Here is a 26,400-nt window from a genome sequence, read left to right on the forward strand (position 1 = left end):
TAGTGACCCACTTGATGAGCAAACCCCCTCAGGATTTTTGGGTGCTGCAGGGATCTTTTAGCTTAGGTACGAGGAGCGTTGCTGCAGAGCAAATGAGGAAACCAAAAAACACCCACGAGGTAGGGGGAGAGAGCACACTGAGTTCTCACCACTCCATGAAGCGTGAATCCATCAGGGGTCCCAGGCGGTGGTGGGTAGGTGAGGGTCCGGAGTGCTGGGGACAGGCAGAGCCCACAGCATGATCAGTCAGGAGAACATAAAGTCCCAATGGAACAGATGCAGATTTTGGATCCAGGCATCAGAACACTTCCTTGAGCATGAGCAGGATTTTTTTGTAGAGAAACAACAATGGTTCAAGGGAGAAGACTACTTTTGTTTATGTGTAAACAAGGGACACTACCAAAGTTGTTTTGTTCAGGCTAGACAGGGGAGCTGATCATTCCTGGCTACGGGTGGTGTTCCTTGGTGGGAGCTCACAATGCACTTAGAGAGCTTCACTATTTTGGATCCCAATAAAGGATTTATTACTAGAATTGGTCTGATAACTACTGAGCTTGGTGTGTGCAGGCATGGGTTCATTAACATCTGGAGCAGAGATCCCCCATCATTCAGGGCTTCCCTGGTCCCAGAGTTCTGTGCAGTTCTTGCCTTGGAATCTCTGTTCTCCATTCTGTATGCTAATAGAGATGCCTCCTTGTCCCATCGTCCATGCAAATGAGGCTCGGGGAGTTTCCTGAATCCTGTCATCCTTGTCCAGAGAGGTTTAGGTGCATCTCACGCTGCCTTTTCATTGCTTTTTGTAAGTCTTTCTTCTGATGCAGATTTGGTTTAAGCAGAGGCAGAACAAGAAGCAGTTGTCTCAAGTTGCAGTGGGGGAGGTCTAGGTTGGATATTAGGAAACACTATTTCACTAGGAGGGTGGTGAAGCACTGGAATGGGTTACTTAGGGAGGTGGGGGAATCTCCATCCTTAGAGGTTTTTAAGGCCCAGCTTGACAAAGCCTTGGCTGGGATGATTGAGTTGGGGTTGGTTCTGCTTTGAGCAGGGGATTGGACTTGATGACTTCCTGAGGTCTCTTCCAACCCGAATATTCTATAAGGCAGGAGGGGGTGTCTTTCATGAGCCAGACAGTCTGGGTACTGCGCCCTGGTTCAGCAAGAACAGAGCTGCTAGGTAACACCTGTTCTTCCCCAAGTCACCCCTGAAGTAAGGGGGGTGGGAACATGCAGGAGACCAGATAGGGGGTGTAGACTGGGAGGTGGTGGAATCTCCTTCCATAGACGTTTTTAAGGTCAGGCTGGACAAAGCCCTGGCTGGGATGATTTAGTTGGGGACTGGTCCTGCTTTGAGCAGGGGGTTGGACTAGATGACCTCCTGAGGTCCCTTCTAACCCTGATATTCTTTGATTCTATGATAAGGCCAGTCATACTAGGTCAGAGCAATGGTCCTGCTAGCCAAGTATCCTGCCTCAGTAATGGACAAATACTATTATTAGGTTTTCTTTTGTTCTGAATATTCTTAAAATGAGTTTTTATTGTCCTTAACTCGGCTGGCCTTAGATAATCTCCTTGTGTCCTTTCACTTCCCTTAGCAATTTTCTACATTTTCCCCCAGATGTTACATATTGTATTTTTTTTATAGCTGCTTTCATGTCTCTAAGCCAGGTTGTTGTTTTTTTTCCACATGAATAGCCTTTATTTCTTGCTTGGGGAATTTGGGCTTTTTAGGCATCTAGTACAATGTTTTTATACAACTCCAAAACAGCATTCACAATTTTCTGATTAAATGCTTTCTCCCAGCTCATTTGACTCATCACTTTTTTCAGCTTTGTGAAACTGGCCCTTTTAAAGTACAAGTGTAGATATAATTATACTGGTTTGGACATTATTCTGTTTGCACATGACAAATGTAATCAAGTCATGATCACTGGCACCTAAGCAATGATCAATAAGCCCAAGATGCTCCTTAATAATAAAATAAAATAAAATAAAATAAAATAAAATAAAATAATAAAACCCAGCTCTTGTCTAGTGTTTTTTTTTTCACTAGACGCCAAAGTGTTTGACAAAGGTCAGTAACATTATCCCCATTTTACTGACAGGGAAACTGAGGCAGAGAGCAGGGCAGTGACTTGCCCAAGGTCACCCAGCAGGCCAGTGATACAGCCAGGAATCCTTCCCTTCTGGTTTCTACCCCAATGCCCCCCCATTACTTGATTCCCAAGCAATTAATCACCCCAGGAATGTGCTCCCTTCCCCTGAGACCACAACTCACGGCTGACCCCACATGCCTCCAATGGTGTGTGATGCAGAATGTGTCTGGTGGGATGGGGCCCCCTGGGCCCGGGGGACGCAGCCCTGCTGGTTTCTATCCGGCGGGGTGTCTCTGATGCAACACCAGCTGTGACACCCCCTACAGTCAGTGCACGGAGCGGGTTTGTCTCTGTGCAGCTCCAAAGGGTGCCCACTGCTTGGCTCGCTCTCCAGTCGGGATTCCCAGGTGAGGACTCTCGAGTCGGAGACACAATCCTGTCATTATCTGGGATAAAGAAGCCATCTGGGTATGAGCCGTCCCCTGGGGGTGGGAGACAGGGAACCTTGTGAATAGGAACCGCACACAGGTGTGTCACCGATAACCACTACTCCCAGAGCAGGAACCCCAGAGCTGAATGCACAACATCCATCTGCCGAGGGGAGGAGATGGGCGAGGACAGCTAGGAAAGGGAATAGTGAAGGGAAGGCGACAGAGCAGGGGGGCTGCAGGGGTCTCTCTCTTTGGATCCCTAGGATCCTTTCTGGCTCAGTCACTCGCCAGGGGCTGGATGCAGGATTCTCCAAGGGAGGTTCTCTGGCCTGGGTGATTGAGGACACGAGACTGGATGGGGCTAATGGTCCCTTCTGGCCTCAGGACTCTACGTTTACACTTTGTAGTACGGCTCCAGAACTCTCTGGTACTCGGGGGGCAAATCCCCCAGGCGGAAAGAGGCTGCTCAGAGCCATGACAAACACTGCACATCTCCGGCCAAGACCTGGCTCCGCAGAGCTCACCAGAGGAGGAAGAGCTGGGGGCGCTCGCGCCGCTTTGCCAGGGTCCCAACATTTCATTTCACTCGTCCATGGGTTTGGAGGTGCTTTATCCCATCCCTCACCTGTGTAGATGCCTCTCAGGATCTCTGGTTCCTCAAGGCCCTGGGCAGCTGGGACAAAGGGCTCCTCCCCCCGCTCCAGGCAGGAGATGATGTCAGGCTTGTGAACGGGAATCCCTGCTCATGGGAAAGTCCAAAGGTAAGGTCCCAGCAAGCCAAATGTCTCAGCATTTATTGTTCCATTATTTTAACCCCAGCCAGCCTTCCCGTGCCCACAAGGAGGCGGGATCTGCACAGCTGGGGAAACATCACAGAAGCCTTCTGGGGAGGCGAAGTGTCTGCGAGGGGAGTTGATGTGCCCCTGTTAAGACACCAGCGCCTCTGCTAAATGCCAACGGACCCTCTATCTCCAACTCAGAGGGCTAAATCCAATCCCTCCCCCTCTCGGGGCAAGTTATGACTGAGGGGGCACAAGCTACAGGGGAGGACATGTGACCGCCACACGTGTCTCCCCTGTCGAGTGACACCCCTCCTGGCAGAGTCTGGGGCTGCCACGTTCTCCCTGCCCCATGTTACCTGCGGTGAGGGGCTCCCCCCTGCACCGCAGCCAAGCCCAGGCAGGGAGTGAGCCACCCTGCCTCCCAGCCAGGCTGTCTCAGGAAGATGTGGCTCTGTCCTGCTCCCTGCCCGGCCAATTCAGCCAAAGGTACAGGTGGAGAAGATCAGGGAGGGAAGGTAGAGCCCCTCTCCCTCCTCGCTCATGGCAGGCCAATCGGGGGGGGCACTTGACCTCCCCATGTCCCCTCCCCACGCATCACCTCTGGGAGGCCCTTGGAATCGAGAGCCAATCTGGCTGCATGGCAACCAAACACAACGGGGTTAACCCAAAGCGATTAGCACTGCAGCCTGTATACTGCCTCCCTGTAGCAGGGAGACTCATTCAGTCGGTGTAAAGAGACACAGGCCAGGAGTTCAGGGTCGCCCCATCGCTAGACTGGAGGCTGAAACCAGAGGCAAGTGAGACCGGAGAAAAGAGGATCTCAGAGTTAAACAGGCCCCAGGTGCTCAGGGCCGTTTTCTGCAGGAATTAACCAGAATTCCCCTATCCAACCATCCATCCATCCAACCCAGAGTGAGCGCTTCCCCTCCAACTCACAGCTTTACACTGCAACCCGAAACATTCTCCTTGGGTTTCCATGGCAGCCACTAGCCACCGGGATGTTGAGAAATCCCGGTCCCAGGCTACAAGGCACTTTTCTTTGTGACTGGCCCCTGTTCGAGGGCCAGGGTATCCCCACCCTACCCCGAGAGGCTTTATGACTCTGGCACAGAGCAAGTGTTTATCCCCTAGCTCCCCACCCCACCCAAAAACACAGCTAGAGACTTTCTGAGTACGGGCAGTAGGCAAGACACCCAGAAGTCTCCTCTTCCAAGCACAGTGCTGTGCTCTGGGGACACGTACTGGAGATCCTAATGACTATAATCCACCCTCAAGATGCGTGGCTTCAGACAGGCACCTGAAGGGGTCAGGAAGGATTTTCCCCTCACTGATGCTCAACTGTAATCTAGGGAATTTTTCCATCTTTCTCTGAAGCATCAGCGTTCTGGCCATAGCTAAAGACAGGATCTTGGTTGGGGTGGGCTGGTGGATTGACGTGGTGCAGAGAATCCTCTCTCTAGATGCCCGGCTGGTCCCTCACTCACATGTCTGGGGTCATACTGATGCTGGATTTGGGGTTGGGAAGGAATCTTCCCCTTGGTCAGATTGGCAGGGACCACAGGGGGTTTTCACCTTTCACTGCAGCACAGGACGAGGGTCGCCTGCTCGGATCACCATTAACCAATTCCCTGCCATTGCAGGGGCCTCAGGTGCTAGTGATGCCTGGATCTCTCCTATTCTCTGCCTGTGCTTCACAATGGTGGAACGTCTCAAGGGCTTTAGTTTAACTGAAGTCACAGGGTTCAAAACAGGGGTATAGGGGTGACATGTCAGGGCCTGTGACATGCAGAAAGTCAGACTGGATGATCTAATGAACCCATCTGTGCTTAAACGCTATGAACCTAGGAAAGCTGGTCTGTCCCGTCTCCTGCTGGTGTGGCTCTGGGAGTGGAGGATGACAGCTTCTCACACAGATTCTGGGAACTACAGAAGCTGAGCCCTAGGAATGCTAAGGGATGACGAGAAACCCTGAGCCAAGGCCAGGACTCTAATACATGTGGAGAAGCAAATCCCTTACCCAGAGAGGCCACGTTCCCATAGTTCTCCATCATCGTGTCTCGGTAGAGCTCCCGCTGCCTCTCACCCAGAAGGGCCCACTCTGCCGCTGTGAAATGCACAGCTACATCTGCAAACGTCAGCGGCACCTGGAACAACAAACGCCTCCTCCTCAGTGCCTGCCTCTCCCGGGCCTGTCCCACTGCTCAGCCACGCATGGGGCAGCAGGGGCTTGCAGTGCGTGTTCTGTGCAGCTTTGCTTTCTGTTGAGAGGAAAAAGGCAAGACGCAGTGATGCCTGTGTGGCTCTGGCCTTGGATTCAAGGCACCTAGGGCTCCCTCTAGCCTGGTGCCTGGTATCCAGTCTCTGACGACAGCCTGGAAGAAGGTGCCCCAAACCCTGCAGAAGGCAGATATGGGAGCCCTGCCCCCAGGGAAATTTCTCCTCTCCCCCAATAGTTAGCGGGTGGTTCATGCCCTTAGACAGGATGATTCTGGCCCTGTCCAAACCCTGGTTTCGTTTTAAATATTTATTACAGTAAGTGGACAAGACAGGCAGAGAAACCGTTCTATTACAACAGAGAAAGCTGCCTTTCTGAGGGCTTAGACTATTCCGGCTCTTATTCCAGAATAAGCATGCCTTATTCCAAATTAGTTTAATTCACTTTTGGATTAAGCTAATTTGGAATAAAGCACATTTATCCCAGAATAAGCGTATCCACACGTCAAGTTAATCTGAGATAGTTAATCCATTTACATTCACACCCTACTGTATTATGGATTAACATTTATGTGTAGACAAGCCCTAAGGCCCAGGAACAGGTTGTACCACTTTGGGGAGGACAGCGTGTGACAGTCTGTACCACTACGTTCACCCCTTTTACAGGGCTATGATAAATTTTGTACAAAGTATGCCTTGTGAGATATCATTTGAAAACTCATAATTTGCTGGTAATTATTGTCCTAGTAAAATGTGTGTGCATATAAAGTTATAAGATGTTACTAAGCCATGTTCGAAGTCTGGGGAGCAGTCATAAACCAGTTCCCCAGAGAGAAAAGGCTAGCCAATGCTTCAGCCAGGTGTCAAAAAAATCAAATAGACCATCACCTGGTAAAGTCACCATTCTTTGGCAGGAAAGAGGGTGTGGGGGGAAAATCTACCTCTTGATAAAGAAACAGCTGGGGGTTCCATCCACACAGACTTTCTGTTCTGAACCTCAGCTGGAGATGATTCTCGAAGAAGAAAAAGAACTATAAGAAGGGAGAGTGGATGTCCCAAATTATTCCTCCCTTTCTCTCTACCCACGGCATCCACAACATCTGAAGAACAAAGGAAACAGCTTTGGACTGGAGGAGGGACTCTGACGGGAAGAAATTCAGTGAGTAAGACTGCTGTAACATGGTGAGAGAGACTGCTTTAAATTCACTTGTTTAATTAGGCATTAGTTGTGTTTTACTTTTATTTTCTTAAAAGAAAAGGAGTACTTGTGGCACCTTAGAGACTAACAAATGTATTTGAGCATAAGCTTTTATTTTCTTGTAACTAATTCTGACCTTCATGCCTCATGACTTACATTCACTTAAAATCTTTTTGCAGTTAATAAACTTATTCATTGTTTTATCTAAAACAGTGTGTTCGAACTGAGGTGCTGGGGAAACTCCATTTGGGATAACAGGATTTGTGCTTATCATTTTCTATTAATAAAATGAGGGCTTTGTATGAGCTTGTATTGTGTAGGAGTGGGCTGGGCAGTCCAAGGCATACATTTCTGGGGACGGTCCAGGTCTGGGAGTTTGCTGGTGTTGCTCTGCAGTGTAAATCAAAAGTGGCTAGCTGCAGCACTCAGACACTATAAGTGGGAGTAACTTACATGCTGCAGGCTCTGTGTGAGCGGACCAGGAGTGCTAGCTTTCAAAGAGTGTAAAAGGCTCCCCAAGTTGGAGCACTGAAATGACACAGCTGTTCATCAGTCCAGATTGTACCCTGGGTAATGTCACAGCGTGTCCCTGTATCCCGCCCCTGCCCTGGCAGCTTGGGGACTCACCTTCCTGCAGTGTCGAATGAGGTCTGTGCCATGGCTGAACCTTTTCCCACACCCAGGGCAGCGGAAGGGGCTCTCCCCCATGTGGACCCTCCGGTGCGCGATCAGGTGTGAGTTCTGCCGGAATCGCCTCCCGCACTCAGTGCATTGATGGGGTTTCTCTCCAGTGTGCACTCTGCGATGGGCATGGAGGGAGGAGCTGTGCCGGAACCTCTTCCCACACTCAGCGCACGCGTGGGACTTCTCTCCAGTGTGGATCCACTGGTGGGTGGCAAACGCGGAGTGGCCAGCAAAGGTTTTCCCACATTCAGCGCACTGGTAGGGTCTCTCTCCAGTGTGGACCCGCTGGTGGGTGATCAGGTGCGAGCTCTGCCGGAATCTCCTCCCGCACTCAGTACACTGATGGGGTTTCTCTCCCATGTGCACTCTCCGGTGCGTGTTAAGGGAAGAGCTGTGTCGGAATCTCCTTCCACACTCAGCACATTGATGGGGCTTCTCTCCTGTGTGGACTCTCCGGTGCGTGATCAGGTGGGAGCTGTGCCGGAAGCCCTTCCCGCACTCAAGACACTGGTGGGGCCTCTCTCCTGTGTGCACTCTCTGGTGCGTATTGAGGGAGGACCGGTGCTTGAACCTCTTCCCACATTCAGCACACTGATGGGGCGTCTCTCCTGTATGGACTCTCCAGTGGGTAATAAGGTGTGAACTGTGTCCAAATCTTTTCCCACATTGAGGGCACTGATGGGGCTTCTCTCTTGGTTGGCTCTTTGGCTGGCCCCAGTCAGATTTACTCTGTCTCTTCCCTACAGTGTCCCCCTGCTGCTGCCACTGTGTCCCGCTCGGACTCCCAGAGGAATCCTCTTTGCCAGGACCCTGGGAATCACTCTCTCTGAACCTTTCTGTTAATGCCATGAGAGAATCCACTGTCTTAGGAGCGTTCTGAGCTAGCCCGGCCTCCTCACTGTCAGCCCCCATCCCATTCTTATCTGCAAGAAAAACAGAATCCAGACACAAGTCATTCCCTGGGCTTTGGAGACACACACATTTGGGAAAGGTTTGTAACCAATAAATCATTAATCATAAGAGTTTAAACCAAAGCAGTGAATCTCTCAATGCTTCCTTGGATGAAAGAGAGTACAGGGAGGGGATAGTACAAAGACAGAAAACAACACTAGGAAGGGGCCTGGGGAGCAGCTGTCGGGGCTCCTACTCTCTGCCTCCTCATTTGAAGGCTTTAAAAAAATATTCTCAAATCGTGGCACTAATGGCCCCCTCCATGCAAAGGACCATTCCTTACCTTACCGTAACTGCGGATCTTTGAGATGCTGTTGTCAATGTGGGTTCTAGTGCAGGTGTGCAGGAGAAGAGACTTGAAAACCGTGTCCATCAGGGCCATCCATGCACCATGCACTTCCTTGCGCTCCAATTTGAGAGCTCCATAAAGCATGGAAAGGCAACAACCATCCCTTAGTTCCCTAATTCAGAATCCTGTAGGTGGAGGGCTCCAAACAAGCAGGGATGGAGGGTAGATCACGTGATCCACACTGATAACATCCCAGAGAACCAGTTACCATAGGGTAAGTGACCGTTCTCACGGCTTCAAATACACACCAGTGTGGATCCTGCTGTAAGTGGCTGGCAAGCAATGTTCCATCTGGAAGGCAGCTGATCTAGCTGAACTGAGATTGTAGCACTGTTCTCCAGTCCTTGGCATCTGACCTACAGCTAGGTCAAGAGCACAGTGCTTTGCAGATTTCAGATACAAGCAGATGATGTGGATTGTGCTGCAGCAGAGTGAGCCTCAATGGCCTGAGGGAGAGGCCCATCAGCCATCTGGCAATACATCAAGATGCACTGCATGATCTATGCGGCTATCCTCTGGGGCAAAAGAGCCTGCCCTCTCAAAGCACCAGAGATGGCTATGAAGAGACAAGGAGATGGATGGTTTTGTTCTGTCAGCATTGTGCTATAAGTCCCCTGAAGTATCCAGAGAGTGGGCTTGGGAGAGGACACACATAAGCCAACAGACTAGTTCAGATGAAATTTTGAGACTACATTGGGGATAAACTTCGGATGAGGTCTCGGCTTCACCTGCTCCTTGTGACAGGCTGCATGAGGAGGATAAGCCATGAGAGCATGAGGTTCACTGATGCTTCTAGCCAATGTAAAGGTGTGACAGAACATACCTCTGTATTCATACCCTACATACTATTGTAATAAACTTGGTACAAAGTATGCCTGGTAGGGTATCATTTGAAAACTTGTAATTTGCTGGTCAGTATTGATAAAAAGTGTGTGGCCACATTTGTATGTGAAGTTACTAGATTCCACTGTGTGGTGTTAACAACACATGTTCCAAACCCACAGCCCTGCCCAAACTGAGGTTGTGAAACAGGTCTGTCTCAAACACAGGAACATGTGCTCTGCTTAATTTGCATTTAAGCAGTAAATAGAGTCATCAAGCAGGAAGGGAAACAAAGAAAGCTCAAATAGGAGCAAAAATGCAGCAGGGAACATCCTTCCACATAGATTCTTTCGCTCCTGGTCAATATTCCCTCTAAGTTTTTCCATCCATGTGCAGATGGAATTTGGTTATGTGCACCAATGGTAATGTGCGGATGTGTGCCACCAGCAGAAACAGAAAACCTAGATATAATATATATTTTCGAAAAAGTTACTAATAGGGATAATTACTGCAGCCAAGACAAGTTAGGCATTTTAGAATTCACTACTCAAAAGAATTAAATTTAAGCATTAGAGAGAAATAAAATTATGACCAATCAAAAAACTAAAACATCAGCACCTTGAAAGAATAAAATTACACAGAATATATGTGCATTGAAGGAAGTACCAAGAAGTAATAACAACACAAGTATGTGTTGGGAGGTGAGTGTGAAACAGACAGTGTGTGTGTGTGAGTGTGTGTGTATGCGTGAGAGAGTGAGTGTGGCAGACAGTGTCTGTGTGTGTGTGAGAGACTGTGTGAGTGTCAGACAGAAAGTGAGTGTGAGACAGAGACAGTGTGTGTGTGAGAGAGAGACATTGAGACAGAGACAGCGTGTGTGTGAGAGAGACATAGACACAGAGACTGTGTGTGTGTGACAGAGACAGCGTGTGTGTGTGAGAGAGAGAGACATAGACACAGAGACTGTGTGTCTCTGTGTGTGTGTGTGTGTGTGTGTGTGTGTGTGTGTGAGAGAGAGAGAGAGACATAGACACAGAGACTGTGTGTGTGTGTGACAGAGACAGCGTGTGTGTGTGAGAGAGAGACATAGACACAGAGACTGTGTGTCTGTGTGTGTGTGTGTGTGTGTGAGAGAGAGAGAGACATAGACACAGAGACTGTGTGTGTGTGTGTGACAGAGACAGCGTGTGTGTGTGTGAGAGAGAGAGAGACAGACACAGAGACTGTGTGTGTGTGACAGAGACAGTGTGTGTGAGTGTGAGACAGACATAGACAGAGACTGTGTGTGTGTGAGAGAGACATAGACACAGAGACTGTGTGTGTGTGTGACAGAGACAGCGTGTGTGTGTGAGAGAGAGACACAGACACAGAGACTGTGTGTCTGTGACAGAGACAGAGTGTGTGTGTGTGAGAGAGAGACATAGACACAGAGACTGTGTGTCTGTGACAGAGACAGAGTGTGTGTGTGTGTGTGTGTGAGAGAGAGAGAGAGAGACAGACACAGAGACTGTGTGTGTGTGTGACAGAGACAGTGTGTGTGAGTGTGAGACAGACAGACATAGACAGAGACTGTGTGTGTGTGACAGAGACAGCGTGTGTGTGTGTGAGAGAGAGACAGACAGAGACTGTGTGTGTGTGACAAAGACAGCATGTGTGTGTGAGAGAGAGACAGACACAGAGACTGTGTGTGTGTGACAGAGACAGTGTGTGTGAGTGTGAGACAGACATAGACAGAGACTGTGTGTGTGTGAGAGAGAGAGACATAGACACAGAGACTGTGTGTGTGTGTGACAGAGACAGTGTGTGTGTGGGTGTGAGAGAGAGAGAGAGACATAGACACAGAGACTGTGTGTGTGTGACAGAGACAGTGTGTGTGAGTGTGAGACAGACATAGACAGAGACTGTGTGTGTGAGAGAGAGAGAGACATAGACACAGAGACTGTGTGTGTGTGACAGAGACAGTGTGTGTGAGTGTGAGACAGACAGACATAGACAGAGACTGTGGGTGTGTGACAGAGACAGTGTGTGTGTGGGTGTGAGAGAGAGAGACATAGACACAGAGACTGTGGGTGTGTGACAGAGACAGTGTGTGTGTGTGCTGGCTGCTGGGGAAGTATATGAGAGACCGTGCGCTATCTTTAAGCCCAGAGGCACTCACCGGAAGCCTCGTTCAGACCACAGCAGCTCCGTCCTGCTCCTGAGCCCTGTCCCTCCTCCCCCGCTCTGCAGAGATGGGGTACACAGGCAGAGGGAAGCGAGGGGAGGGGAAAACCCTGACGTCAGCGCCTCCCTCCCCCTACTCTGCACAGCCAGCAGCAGGGTCCTGGAATCAGCTGGTGGATCAGATGGCTCCAAGGCGGAGGGCAGGAGCAGCGCAGCTGCAGAGCAGGGGGGGAGGGGCACCTGAACACGTGCCGGACGTGCGCGGCTCTGCTAATCAGTGGGCGGCACTTGATTGATTCTTGGGCGGCTGCGCAGCTTCGAGGGAACACTGCTCCTGGTGCCCAGCTAGAAATGACTCCCAAGAGAGGGACTGAAACTATAAAAGGGAGGGACAAATACCCCAAGGCACCCCCCTTTCTCTCTCCCTTCCCATCACATTCAATGCACCTGAAACAACACAGGAAGCCTTTGTTGGAATCTGCGGGAGGGGTTCTAACCTGCAGAATTTGGTCAGTAAGCTTGCTGACAGCATATGGTGAGAAACTGCTTGAATCTGATAGTTCATTAAATTAGATATCAGTAAACGTTTTATCTTTATTTTTCTTATAACCATTTCTGATTTTTATGCCTCATTATTTATTTCTTTGTAGTTAATAAACTTGCTTTATCATTGTATCTAATCCAGTGTGTTTAAATTGAAGTGTCTGGGAATCTGCATTTGGGGTGGCAAGTTATGCGCATATTATTTCTATTAAAGAAATAGCAGACTTAATATAATTTGTATTGTCCAGGAGAAGGCAGGGCAGTACAGGACATATATTTCTGGGGGGAAATTTAAGACTGGGGGTGTGTTGGGGTCACCCTGCAGTATAACCAAAGCTGGTGAGAACCAGGGTGTGGCTTGCAAGCTGGAAGGCTGTTTGAGAGTGGCCCAGGTAGGGGCTACTTCAGCAAAGCATTGTAAGACACACAACGTTACAGGGCCGGAGTGACACATCCATTTATTAGTCAGGACTGTTCACTTGTACGGCACAGAAGACAAGAGCTGGCTCGACATTTGTCAGTTTTTTGCCAGAAAAAGTTATTTCAACAATTTTATTTATGCTAAAGCATGTCAATTTCAACTCAACGTCCCAAGGGAAAGAATTTCAATACAATTTTTTTTTCATTTCTGAAAATTTGTTTGGGGAAATTTCATTTTTTTTAATGTTTACATTATTTCCCCTACAGAAGTAGTGCATAATCAACATGTCTCCTCTTTGTGTTGTAATTCAATAGTTTTACTCTTTGACACAAACCCAACGTCATGCTGCCTGGCATGGGACACAGCTAAGAGTGCCTATCTCAGGTCAGACTGCTGCAATACAGGGCACAGACCCCAGACTGGTGGATACTCTATCATAAGATGTCACCAAGGCAGTAACAAATGTTTGCTTCCAAATACTGTACTAGTTATTATGGAGCCACAGACAGTCCCCTTCAGGCCCTCTAGCCCTCATGCATTACCAGATAAACCAGACTTCTGTGATAAATGATGATTAAAACCAGAAATCACATGTATTAGATTCTTCCAGTTCCAAAAAACCAGACACTCACCACCGGTCACAATATATTTCAGATCTTACCCAAAAACCATGCTGTTAGCCAATCCTTTAGTAAATTAAAAACTAAACATTTATTCATATAATAAAAGAAGAAAGGTATTAAAAGATTCAAATGCATCATGTACATTACAGTTGATTTCAGAGTTTGTAGATCAGGATAACAGCAATGATGTTAAATCTGCTAGCTTCCAGTAAGTCTCTCTAGATCACCCAAAAGACTGGGGGTTCTCAGCTCATTGTTCAAAGCTGCCCTTTGTTAGAAACCATAGTCCAGAGATGAGGAGCAGGAAAAAGTCTCCATTTATACCTTCAGCGCATGCGCATGGAAAGTTACTCTCTCCAACATGGAGTCATGGATCACACGTCCTACGTGCCCTGCTGAGACACTGGGCCTCCATTGCCTATGTCCTCTCTGAGACATCTTCAGGAGGAGCCCATTGGAAGAGCTGATTCTCCTTGATGGCCCATGAACCATGGCTGGCTGGTCTTGATGTAAATCTGCCTTGCGGGTGTTACCCAAGAACACAACATGTTTGAGATACAAACACACAGCAAGGATTCATAACTTCATATACAATGATAATACACTCATATAAACAGGGTAATAATATTTAGCAGACTATAACATTCCCATTGATACCTTACAAGGCATACTTTGTAGAAGATCTATTGCAATTGTGTTGGGTTTGTGTCTAAGTATAAAACTATTTCATTATAACAAACAGGAAGCCTTTTGATTTAAAAAAGATACAACATTTCAGGCAGTAATAAGTAGGAGTTGCCCGTAACAATTGAAAAAAATAAAATTAAAATAAACAAGACTATTTCAATTATATTATGTGATAATATGACAGCAACATAACTAATCTGTGTTGATCTCATATTGAGCAGTAAAAACCACTGACTCCCTGGAACAAAAGTACGAGAGAACTAACAGGGAATGAGTATTTGATAATGGGCTCTTCAATCTAGCAGAGAAAGAAAGGGGACAACTTTCTGATTCAGAAAGTTGAGGAAACAACTAGGGAGTCATCCATTTTGGATCTGGTTTTGACCAACATTGATGAATTAGATGTGAACACAAAGGTGGTTGGGAACTTGGGAGGAAGTGACCATGATCTGACAGAATTCAAGATCCTAAGGAAAGGAAGACATGAAAACAGCAAAACAGGGATACTGGACTTCAGAAAGGCAGATTTTAACTGAGAGAAATAGGAAAGATCAATTAGGAAGAAAAGGAGTCAAACGGGGGTTGGCAGTTCCTAAAAGATGTAATACGGAAGGCTCAACAGCAAGCTATTCCAATGCAAAGGAAAGATAAGAAGAGCCACAGGAGACAAATGTGGCTGCACAAGGAGCATTTTAGGTATCTAAAATCCAAAACGGATGCTTACAGGAAAGGGAGGGGCACGTCACCAAGGAAGCATATATGGGAATAGCATGAGCATATAAGGACAAAATCAGGAAAGCCAAGGCAAAGAATGAATTACAGCTGGCAAGGAATATTAGAGACAACAAGAAGGGATTCTACAAATATGTCAGTCAAAAAGAAAGATCAGGGATGGTGTGGGCCCACTCCTCAATGGAGAAGGTGAGCTGGTAATGGAAGATGATAGGAAGGCAGAGCTGCTCAATGCCTACTTTTCTTCAGTCGTCACACAAAAAATAATGTGAACGGATGACTAGTGAAGTTATCACAGACAATAAAGGGAAAAGGATGCAGATTGGGATAAGAACATGGCGGAGATCTTCTGACTCATCTGAATGAATTCAAGTCAGCAGGGCCTGAGGCTATTCACTCGAGGGTGCTGAAGGAAAGAGCTGAAGAAATCTCGGAGCCACTGGCAATAATATTTGTAAACTCATGGATGACAGCAGAGGTCCTGAAAACAGGAGAAGGGCTAAAGTGGTGCCCATCTTTAAAAAGGGGGGAAAGGAGGAGCCAGGGAACTACAGACCAGTCAGCCTGACTGCAATACCTGGGATCTACTAGAGCAATGTTAAAACATTCCATTGGCAAATACCTGAAGGATGAAGGGGTGATGACTAGCAGCCAGCATGGATTTACTAAGAACAAATCATGCCAAACCAGCTTAATTTCCTTCTTTGACAGGGTAACTGGTTTGGAGGACAGGGGGAATGCAGTGGATATATTATTACTGGACTTTAGCAAGGCTTTTGACACAATCCCACATGACATTCTGATAAGTAAGCTGGAGAAATGCGGGCTCGGTGGAACTACCATTAAGTGGATACATAATTGGTTAAACAATCACAAACAAAGGGTAACTATAAAGGAGTGATATCAGACTGGAAGGAGGTCTCAAGCGGGGTTCCACAGGAATCTGTTCTGGGTCTGATGTTGTTTAACATGTTTATTAATGACCTGGATGTAGAGCTAAAGAGCATACTCATCAAATCTGCGGATGACACAAAGCTAAGGGGAGCTGCAAACACTTTGGAGGATAGAGCTAAAATTCAAAGGGATCCTGATAAATTGGCAAACTGGGCTATAGACAACACAGTGAAACTTAACAAGACAATTGTAAGGTGCTACACTTAGGGAAGAAAAACCAAACGCACAAATACAGAATAGGGGATAACTGGCTTGGCAGCAGCACTGCTGAGAAGAATCTAGGAGTTGTGGTGGAGCTGTGCTGTTGCAAAAAAAGCAAATGCAATTTTGGATTGCATTAACAGAGGCATAGCATGCAAGTCACGGGAGGTGAGAGTATCTTTCTACTAGGTGCTGGTTAGGCCTTGGCTGAAGTACTGTATCCAGTTTTGGTCACCAATGCATAGAAAGGATGCAGTGAATCTGGAAAGGCTCCAGAAGCGAGCGACAAAGATGATCAAAGGGATGGAATTCAAGGCATATGAGCAAAGGCTGAAGGAACTGGGTATGTTTAGTCTGGAAACAAGGAGATTAAGAGGGGACATGATAGCAGCCTTCAAGTATTTGAAAGGCTGCAATAAAAAAGAAGCAGAAAAATTATTCTCTCTTGCTAGAGGGCAGGACGAGCCAATGGGTTCAAACTACAGCACACCAGTTTAAGACTTAGACTGGGTCTACACTACGGAGTTAGGCTGACGTAAGGCAGTTTACATTGACCTAATTATATCAGTGCCCACACTACAGCCTTCTCCTGCTGATGTAAGTGCCCTACTCCATGACTTCATAACTTCACTTCCACGAGAGGCGTAGGGCTTCTATCAGCGTAGCCAGGGCGATGCAGTGTCGGTGTAGACACTGCGTTACTTACAGGGTTGTTGGCTGTCATTCTTGTCAATTTCACGGCTCCAGCTGCAAAACTTCCTAACTGTAGGAACAGCAGGACAACAGAACTGACTGCCTAGGAGAGTCGTGGAAGCTCCTTCGCTGGAGGTTTTCAAAAAGAGGCTGGATAGGATGGTTTAGACATCAGAAATCCTGCATCTTGGCAGGAAGTTAGACTTGATGACCCTTGCGGTCTCTTCTAATCCTGATTCTATAACTAGGGCCCTACCAAATTCATGTCCATTTTGGTCACAGTCATAGGATTTAAAAAATCATAAATTTCATTATTCCAGATATTTAAATCTGAAATTTCATGGCGGTGTAATTACAGGGGGCCCTGACCCAAAAAGGAGTCACGGGGGTATTGCAAGGTTATTGCAGGGGGGTTGCGGTGCTGCTACCCTCACTTCTCGCTGCTGCTGGCGGCGGTGCTGCCTTCAGAGCGGGGCAGCCAGAGAGCGGCGGCTGCTGGCTGGGAGTAAGGATGGCCTGGTGTGGTATTGCCACCCTTCTGCGCCGCTGCATTCAGAGCTGGGCCCTTCGTCAGCAGCCGCCACTCCCCGGCCACCCAGCTCTGCAGACAGCAGCGCAGAAGTAAGGGTCACATGATATGGTATTGCCCACCCGTACGTCTGCACTGCTGCTGGCAGAAGTAAGGGTAGCAATACCATGACCCCCCCCCCCAATAACCTTGCAACCCCCCACAACCCCTAGTCTGAGAAACACTGGTCTTCCCCATGAAATCTGTATAGTATAGGGTAAAAGCATACAAAAGCTTTGGAGCTGTGCTCCGGCTCCACTCCAACTCCAGGCAAAAACCTGCAGCTCCACTGCTCCGGAGCTGCTCCGCGCTCCAGCTCCGGGCTCTGCTCCAAAGCCCTGCACGAAAGACCAGACTTCACGGTCCGTGACAGGTTTTTCATGGCTGTGAATTTGGTAGGGCCCTATCTATAACACAATTCAAGGGCTGGAAGTTGAAGCTAGACAAATTCAGACTGGAAATAAGGTATCTTTTTTTTTTAAAACAGTGAGGCTAATTAAACACTGGAACAATTCACCAAAAGATCATGGTGGATTCTCCATCACTGGCAATTTTATAATCAAGATTGGATGTTGTTCTAAAAGAGCTCCTCTAGGAATTATTTGGGGAAAGCTGACAGGACACGCGGGGGAACACCTTTTGCTCATGCAGTCTTCAGTAAAATAGGCAGATCTAAGCCAGGCCTGCAATGGCCTCAAGTGAAGTCTGCCAAGCAGCATCACATATATGCAGGCTGCCATATGTTCTCTTTCAAGTAAGACCCTAAAGAATCGTATGTTGGATTTTAATTAAGTAATGCTATACATGTTTCTTCTTTGTAAGACCGAGTAAATTGGCCCTTTAACTTTAAGTAATTGCTCTTGATGTTTTATACTAGTCCAAACCAAACACTAGAAATAGCAAGGACCTCACCATAAGCGTGCCCTAAGTGCATCCTTACTCCTTGGAGAACTACTTAAAGTGTGATAAACATATTAGAGATACTAAAGAACTGATTGCTGATAAATAAATGTAATAAGAAATCTTAGTGATTTGTGTTGTTCTCTACTATAACTGCATGGCCTCAATGCTGTTTATATAAAACATTTGCAGGAGAGTCTGTTTTATTCAGTACATGCCTAGAACCTCTGATATCTGAACTTAATCTATAAAACTACTGATTGCATATCTATGTGGTTGTTGATGAATTAATGAACTTGTTGACTGGTTAAGAATAACTAAAAGTGTCCTGACTTGAAAAGTACTGTACAAGGTAAATACAGACCTGAGAAAAACCCAATGTTAAAATTAGTAAACCCCAGACTCAATGAAAAGGGGTTATCATTATTAGATTCCATTAAAATATTGGCTATAATATTTATCAAATTGGCAAATCTAATTTGTTAGGTTTCAGCTTTAACATCTACCTGCCACCTCGGCAAAGCCATAAAATTGGCCCCTTTCACATGTAATGACTGGGCTCCCTAGGTACTTCCTGTGAGCCAGGTGGATGGTAGCATAAGAACATAAAAAAGGCCAGACTGGGTCAGACCAAAGGTCCATGCAGCCTAGTATCCTGTCTATGGACAGTGGCCAATGCCAGGTGCCCCAGAGGGAGTGAACCTAACAGGTAATGATCAAGATACCTCTCTCCTGCCATCCATCTGCACCCTCTGACAAACAGAGGCTAGGGACACCATTCCTTACCCACACTGGCTAATAGCCATTAATGGACTTAGCCTCCATGAATTTATCCAGTTCTCTTTTAAACCCTGCTATAGTCCTAGCCTTCACAACCTCCTCAGGCAAGGAGTTCCACAGGTTGACTGTGCACTGAGTGAAGAAGAACTTCCTTTTATTTGTTTTAAACCTGCTACCCATTAACTTCATTTGGTGGCCCCTAGTTCTTATATTATGGGAACAAGTAAATAACTTTTTCTTATTCACTTTCTCCCCACCACTCATGATTTTATAGACCTCTATCATATCCCCCCTTAGTCTCCTCTTTGCCAAGGCGAAAAGTCCTAGCCTCTTTAATCTCTCCTCATATGGGACCCCTAATCATTTTAGTTGCCTTTTTCTGAACCTTTTCTAATGCCAGTATATCTTTTTTGAGATGAGGAGACCATATCTGTATGCAGTATTCAAGATGTGGGCGCACCATGGATTTATATAAGGGCAATAAGATATTCTCTGTCTTATTCTCTATCCCTTTTTTAATGATTCCTAACATCCCCTTTGCTTTTTTGACTGCCGCTGCACACTGCATGGACGTCTTCAAAGAACTATTCACCATGACTCCAAGATCTTTCTCCTGATTAGCTGTAGCTAAATTAGCCCCCATCATATTGTATATATAGTTGGGGTTATTTTTTCCATTGTGCATTACTTTACATTTACCCACATTAAATTTCATTTACCATTTTGTTGCCCAATCACTTAGTTTTGGGAGATCTTTTTGAAGTTCTTCATAGTCTGCTTTGGTCTTAACTATCTTGAGCAGTTCAGTATCATCTGCAAATTTTGCCACCTCACTGTTTACCCCTTTCTCCAGATCATTTATGAATAAGTTGAATAGGATTGGTCCTAAGCCTGAACCTTGGGGAACACCACTAGTTACCCCTCCCCATTCTGAAAATTTACCATTTATTCCTACCCTTTGTTCCCTGTGTTTTAACCAGTTCTCAGTCCATGAAAGGATCTTCCCTCTTATCCCATGACAACTTAATTTACATAAGAGCCTTTGGTGAGGGACCTTGTCAAAGGCTTTCTGGAAATCTAAGTACCCTATGTCCACTGGATCCCCCTTGTCCACATTTGTTGACCCCCTCAAAGAACTCTAATAAATTAGTAAGACACGATCTCCCTTTACAGAAGCCATGTTGACTTTTGCACAACAATTTATGTTCTTCTGTGTCTGACAATTTTATTCTTTACTATTGTCTCAACTGATTTGCCCAGTACTGACGTTAGACTGACTGGTCACTGATTGCCAGGATCACCTCTCGAGCCCTTCTTAAATATTGGCGTTACATTAGCTATCTTCCAGTCACTGGGTACAGTAGCTGATTTAAAAGGACAGGTTACAAACCACAGTTAATAGTTCCGCAATTTCACATTTGAGTTCTTTCAGAACTCTTGGGTGAATGCCATCTGGTCCCGGTGACTGGTTACTGTTTAAGTTTCTCAATTAATTCCAAAACCTCCTCTAGTTGCACTTCAATCTGTGACAATTCCTCAGATCTGTCACCTACAAAAGACGGCTCAGGTTTGGGAATCTCCCTAACATCCTCAGCCATGAAGACTGAAACAAAGAATTCATTTAGTTTCTCTGCGATGACTTTATCATCTTTAAGTGCTCCTTTTGTATCTCGATCGTCCAGGGGCCCCACTGGTTGTTTAGCAGGCTTCCTGCTTCTGATGTACTTAAAAACCATTTTGTTATTACCTTTTGAGTTTTTGGCTAGCTGTTCTTCAAACTCCTTTTTGGCTTTTCTTATTACATTTTTTACATTTAATTTGGCCGTGTTTATGCTCCTTTCTATTTATCTCACTAGGATTTGACTTCCATTTTTTAAAAGATGCCTTTTTATCTCTCACTGCTTCTTTTACATGGTTGTTAAGCCATGGTGGCTCTTTTTTAGTTCTTTTACTGTGTTTTTTTAATTTTAGGCATACGTTTAAGTTGAGCCTCTATTATGGTGTCTTTGTAAGTTTTATTATCATTTGTTTTATGGTAGCACCTAGATGCCCTAGTCATGGACCAAGACCACACTGTAATAGAGCCACAAACCAATCTTGAGCCTGAAGGGATGGGCCAAGGAAGGCAATCTTCTCTGGTCTAGGATAGGACACAGACTTCCCCTTTCTTCTTCAGGATAAGAAAATATAAGGAATAGCAGCTTCTTCCCCTGTACTCCCGAGGTACTTCATCTATGGCTTCTTGACAAAGCAGGAGGCAACATGTTGGGTTCTCCCCCACACCCCCAGTATTCTTATGAGACGGGTCCCTGAAGGACAGGGAAAGGGGCAGAGGTTGGAATTGGACAGAGTGGCTAAAGGCAACTATGTCTGGCATCCATCTGTCTGTTGCTATGACAGCCCATATTCAATGGAATGGGGAAAAGTGACATCCAAAGGAAGGGTCAACTCTCCACTGGTGTGAATGTGGCATTCAATTCTCGTTTCAAACCTGTTGCCTGTTACCAAGTCTGGAGTGGCAGTTTGAAATATGAAGTTGGAGTGAGGCAGAGCTATGCTCCTTCCTCCCAAAAAGGTCCAGCTGTTTTGGATCCTCATCTTGGGGGCTACTTTTTGTTTGTTTTGATTTTTCACGAACAGCAGATACTACTAATGAGCCTAGTGCTGGATGTCATAATCCTGGCCTTGGCACTAGCACCTGCTGCAGTTTTGACCAACAGGGAAATGTTAGGGCCTGCATATGTTACGAAGCAGCATCGAGTGCTGTCCTGGGGGAAAGAGACAGTCGACAAGAGGGCTGCTCAAGCTGGAGAAGGGGCTTGGAATCTGCCGTAGAATTGGCAGTGGGAAGGCAGTTCAAGAAGAAGGAGGTAAAAAGAGACTGCACTGAGGCAAACAGGGGATTTGCTGAGGAAGCTGGGGAGAGGAAGTTGGACCATGAAAGGCAGTGTACAAGTAGCCTGGCCACAAGGGGCACAGAGCGTATGGCTAGTGAGGTAACCATTGAGACACTGACAGAGGAATACAGTTTGGGTGCCTGGGAAGGTGTATGGCCCTCCAGCTGAGGAGCTGTTGTTCGTGGGTGCATCTGTTGGAAAGAGATGCAGTCATTGTAGCATTGAAGTAATGGAGCATCAAAAGCCAGAGAGAGGAAAAGATGTGACAGCTGGGGTGAAGCTGGACTTTGCAGCCAGGGAGAGGAGTCGTCAATTCCCTCTTGGGGTGACACAGCGTGTTGTAAAAAAAACTTATTGTGATGGTAATTTAAAGTTTATTATTTTCCTGAGCAAGTATTTGATGCTACTTTACATTATTTATATTCTATTCTATTATTTATATTCTATTACTGTTCCTGCCAAATTTCTGGGATTTTTCAGTTGGACAGTTTAAAATTTAAGATAACCCTCCAGTGTGTTGGTTTGCCTCTGCTCACCTCACAGTAGGCATAGACTAGCTGAGGCCTGGGTCACTGCACTGGGTGCATAAAGTACTGTTCAAAACCCTCTTGTGGCACCACACAGTGCCTTTCTGCTTGTTTGGCTGTGGGAGGGGTACGGTGGTAGACGTTTGCTGCAGTGACTTTGTGACTATTAGGATACTCTTGTTAATCGGAAGGGTGACTCTGCTTGGTGTAGCTGAGCACAGGTTGTCAAACCTCTAAAGAGGTTTCTATATCCAGGGTCTCTGCAATTCTGGAAAGCAGCTCCTGGAAAGCCCTGAAGTTGTCCAGAGCTGATGTTGGCAGAGATGACAGCTTCATCTGGACACGAAGAGAGGGTGCCCCCATTCAGATGCACTCACCTCAACTCCCTGCTTCTGTTCTCCCAAGAAAGATGATAGCAATCTGACTACCGGTGCACAGGTGGACTTTAATCTCCTCTTTCTAGGGTGGGAAGAACAGCCCCCGGAGGCATGGGATGGGAGTCCCCAGCATGTCCATGGTGGCATGTTATATCGATATTGTTAGCTTGCTTGTGGTTGGCCAGTCTAGTGCCACCCATAGAGGGGTTGGAGGGACAAGCCTCTAGACCATTCCACAGAGCCTTCCCTGGTTTTCAGAGGGAAGGGTTCTCTATGAGATCAGCAAGCATGAGTGCCCTGGAGATAGGGATGATGAAGAAACGTCCTCAATGATTGCTGCCAACTTGTACAGCGATTTCAGTGCCATGATGGGAGCATGCATTGGTGCCAATTGAGGCAGTGGTACCTGGGACATCGTCAGTACTGGTTCCTCTAATAAGGAGTCCGCAGGTTCCATTCACAACTGTGTTGCTGACGTCAGTACCAGTCCTATGGATGGTGTTAAGATCGGTACTGGGACATGTTTCTCCAGAGCCAAGCTTATGACTGAGAGAGGTTCACTAGCCTTTGCAATTGTAGAGAGCTTAGTAGTCTTGTCCCTGGAGGGCTGATCCTGGTCTCCACCTCTCCTTATGGAAGGACACTGAGCGGTTCCTGGATCCATGTCTGCCTCTGTGCTCCGACTTCCCTCGTCTCTTGGTGCTGGATTTGAAACCAGGGTCACAAATGCAGAGGTCACTAGTGCGGAGTCTCTCTCTGCTATCAACTTCTTGTCCACAGTGGTTATAGGAGTGGTGCACCAGCAAGTATGGGCACTATCAGAGGATGACTTCATGGGAGCCTGGTCCAATCTAGAGGAAGATCCTCTCTCTTCTGGAACGGAGATGATCCACATGGATTTCTCCAGCAGGTAAAACTTGAGGCAGGTATCATGGGATTTTCGTGTTCACACTGAGCACCGGCCAGGTATATGTATTTCCCTGAGGCAAAAAAGACCAGCTGTGGCTGACAGCTAACAGGATGAGTCCATCACAGGATGGACAGGCCTTGTAGCCCAAAGCCTGCAAGTCTGCCATTACATGTGGACAGGGCACAAAACAAAAATGGATTTTTTGCTTTGTTTTTAAAATTATCAGAAATTCAAAATTGTTAACATAAGACAAAATACAGGATAGGTCTTGATCCAAAGAGAGCTCAGAGAAAAACTGTTACAGGGTAGCAGGCGAACTCAACAGCTCTTTCTCGCTGCCACAGATGGGAATAGGAAACTGAGGAACGATTGTAGCCACTTTACCCTTTATGATCTCACAAGTGCACAGTGCATGTGCAACCCCTACAGACGCTGCTGTCCAAGAGATTCTGAGCTTGCACTGGGGGGCTCCACACTCAGTCCGGTGCTGAGCTGGTGTTCCAAGGGGAGCAGACTCAGCCCAGGGAGCACCATCCCTGGGGTCCTTGACAGGGAGCCCTGTGCCGCCCCTCGGTCACTGCACAGCCACCACAGAGACCGCCAGTGTCCCCCTGGGCCCTGCCCGCCTACCCCTGGGCCCCTACCTACCCCCACCCCTGGGCTGGGCCCTTTCCAGCCCCTATCCCTTCTGCCTCTGCCCCTGCCTGGCCCTATCCCCACCTGCTCCTACCCTGGAGCCCCTGCCAACCCCTATCCCCACATGCCCCTACCTGCCCCTAACCCCACCCCCTGCCTGCCACTATCCCCACCTGTCCCTATTCCTGGGCCCTGCCTGCCCGCCCCTATCCCCACCTGCTCCTACTCTATAGTTCCTACCAGCCCCTATACCCTAACCCCACATGCCCCTACCTTCCCCTAATCCCACCCCCCTGCCCCGACTCTCTGCCAGTCCCTATCTGCACCTGCTCCTACCCTTGAGCCCCTACCAACCCCTATCCCTACATGCCACCACCTGCCCCTAACCCCATCTCCTACCTGCCCCTACCCACCCCTATTGCTCCTACCCCTGAGCCCCTGCCAGCCCTAATTCCTACATGTCCCTACTCCTAACCCCATCTCCTGCCTGCTCCTATCCCCACCTGCTCCTACCCCAGAGCCCCTGCCAGCCCCTATACCCTATCCCCACATGCCCCTACCAGCCCCTACTCCAACCCCTGCCTGCCACTATCCCCACCTGTCCCTATTCCTGGGCCCTGCCTGCCCCTGCCCCTATCCCCACCTACTCCTACCCCATAACCCCTAACAGCCCCTATACCCTATCCCCACATGCCCCTACCCCTACTCCCACCCCCCTGCCAGTCCCTATCCCCACATGCCACCACCTGCCCCTATCCACACCTGCTCCTACCCCAGAGCCCCTGCCAGCCTTTATCCCCACATGTCCCTACCCCAACCCCATCTCCTGTCTGCCCCTATCCCCACCTGCTCCTATCCCTCCGCTCCCTGCCAGCCCCTATCCCCCCAGTCCCCGGGCCGACCCCCTGCCAGCCCCTATCCCCACCTGCCCCTGGGCCGACCCCCTGCCAGCCCCTATCCCCACCTGCCCCTGCCCCTACTCCCTGCCAGCCCCTAACCCCGCCTGCCCCGCCCCTACTCCCTGCCAGCCCCTAACCCCACCTGCCCCTGCCCCTACTCCCTGCCAGCCCCTATCCCCGCCTGCCCCTGCCCCTACTCCCTGCCAGACCCTAACCCCACCTGCCCCTTCCAGCCCCTATCCTCACTTGCCCCCGCTCCCTGCCAGCCCCTTTCCCCACCTGCCCCTGGGCCGCTACCTGTCTCTACCCTCCCTGCCCCTCTCCCTGGGCCTGCCCCTGCCCACGTCACTCCATCGCTGGGCGCGACGTCACGCTGCCGCGCGCCGCACCCCCGGCCGCTCTCTCACCTGCGCGAGGGCCCGCGCGGGCGGCCGGCTCCATGCTGGGGGGCTGGGGGGGGGCCTCGTCCCCTCGGCCCCAACGGACACGCGTTGCTCGGCTCCCAGCTCCCGATTGGAGCGACCCGCTGCCCGTCAGGCTCAGCCGGGGCGGGGCTTAGCCCGGCCTCTGCGCCGGCTCGGAAAGGGCCCGAAGCCCTCCCGGCAGCGGCGTGGGTCTGTCAGGCTCCGGGGTTTCGGCGGGACCATGACCCCCCTGCCCCTCCCCCGAGCATCCGAGACCTCCCCCAAGTCCCTCCTCCTCCATTGCCCCTCCCCCCCAGCACCCCGGAGACCCCAACACCCCTCCCCCACATTGCCCCTCCCCCACAGCACCCAGAGACCCCAACACCCCTCCCCCACATTGCCACTCCCCATGGCATCCCAGAGACCCCAACACCCCTCCCCCACATTGCCCCTCCCCATGGCATCCCAGAGACCCCAACACCCCTCCCCCACATTGCCACTCCCCATGGCATTCCAGAGACCCCAACACCCCTCCCCCACATTGCCCCTCCCCCACAGCACCCCAGAGACCCCAACACCCCTCCCCCACATTGCTACTCCCCATGGCATCCCAGAGACCCCAACACCCCTCCCCCACATTGCCCCTCCCCCACAGCACCCCAGAGACCCCAACACCCCTCCCCCACATTGCCCCTCCCCATGGCATCCCAGAGACCCCAACACCCCTCCCCCACATTGCCCCTCCCCATGGCATCCCAGAGACCCCAACACCCCTCCCCCACATTGCCCCTCCCCCACAGCACCCAGAGACCCCAACACCCCTCCCCCACATTGCCCCTCCCCCACAGCACCCAGAGACCCCAACACCCCTCCCCCACATTGCCACTCCCCATGGCATCCCAGAGACCCCAACACCCCTCCCCCACATTGCCCCTCCCCCACAGCACCCAGAGACCCCAACA

The 26,400-nt window shown here is 48.7% G+C and overlaps 1 protein-coding gene across 5 annotated transcripts; it reads right to left on the reverse strand.

Annotated features, from left to right (window-relative positions):
* Positions 1 to 1,055: 1,055 nt before the first annotated feature.
* LOC102945134 (zinc finger protein 391) lies at positions 1,056 to 25,654 on the reverse strand. 5 transcript variants are annotated; one of them, XM_037884446.2, is made up of 5 exons: positions 25,442 to 25,571; positions 7,345 to 8,324; positions 5,323 to 5,449; positions 3,149 to 3,262; positions 1,056 to 2,538 (listed from the first exon to the last, which is right to left on the reverse strand). In XM_037884446.2, the coding sequence occupies exons 1-5, from the start codon at positions 25,473 to 25,475 to the stop codon at positions 2,228 to 2,230; spliced, it is 1,566 nt and encodes a 521-aa protein (XP_037740374.1). In that variant the 5' UTR covers positions 25,476 to 25,571; the 3' UTR covers positions 1,056 to 2,227. The 5 variants fall into 5 exon arrangements, with proteins under 5 accessions (XP_037740374.1, XP_043390728.1, XP_037740373.1 ...); XM_037884445.2 differs by having other exon boundaries at positions 1,059 to 2,574; positions 25,442 to 25,654; XM_037884447.2 differs by lacking the exon at positions 25,442 to 25,571 and adding an exon at positions 11,682 to 12,319 and having other exon boundaries at positions 1,059 to 2,574.
* Positions 25,655 to 26,400: the final 746 nt, after the last annotated feature.

The sequence above is a fragment of the Chelonia mydas genome, chromosome 23 (genome assembly GCF_015237465.2).
Source record: "Chelonia mydas isolate rCheMyd1 chromosome 23, rCheMyd1.pri.v2, whole genome shotgun sequence".
Lineage (NCBI taxonomy): Eukaryota > Metazoa > Chordata > Testudines > Cheloniidae > Chelonia > Chelonia mydas.

Excerpts from the sequence above, each read along its gene's own strand:
- LOC102945134 (XM_043534792.1), bottom strand. The coding sequence starts at position 8,412 with ATGATTTATTGGTTACAAACCTTTCCCAAATGTGTGTGTCTCCAAAGC. Across the intron at positions 3,263-5,322 it reads TGGGAACGTGGCCTCTCTGG|GGATTCCCGTTCACAAGCCT; the intron begins GTAAGGGATTTG and ends TCCCATGAGCAG. Across the intron at positions 2,575-3,148 it reads CCTGAGAGGCATCTACACAG|GGGACGGCTCATACCCAGAT; the intron begins GTGAGGGATGGG and ends TCCCACCCCCAG.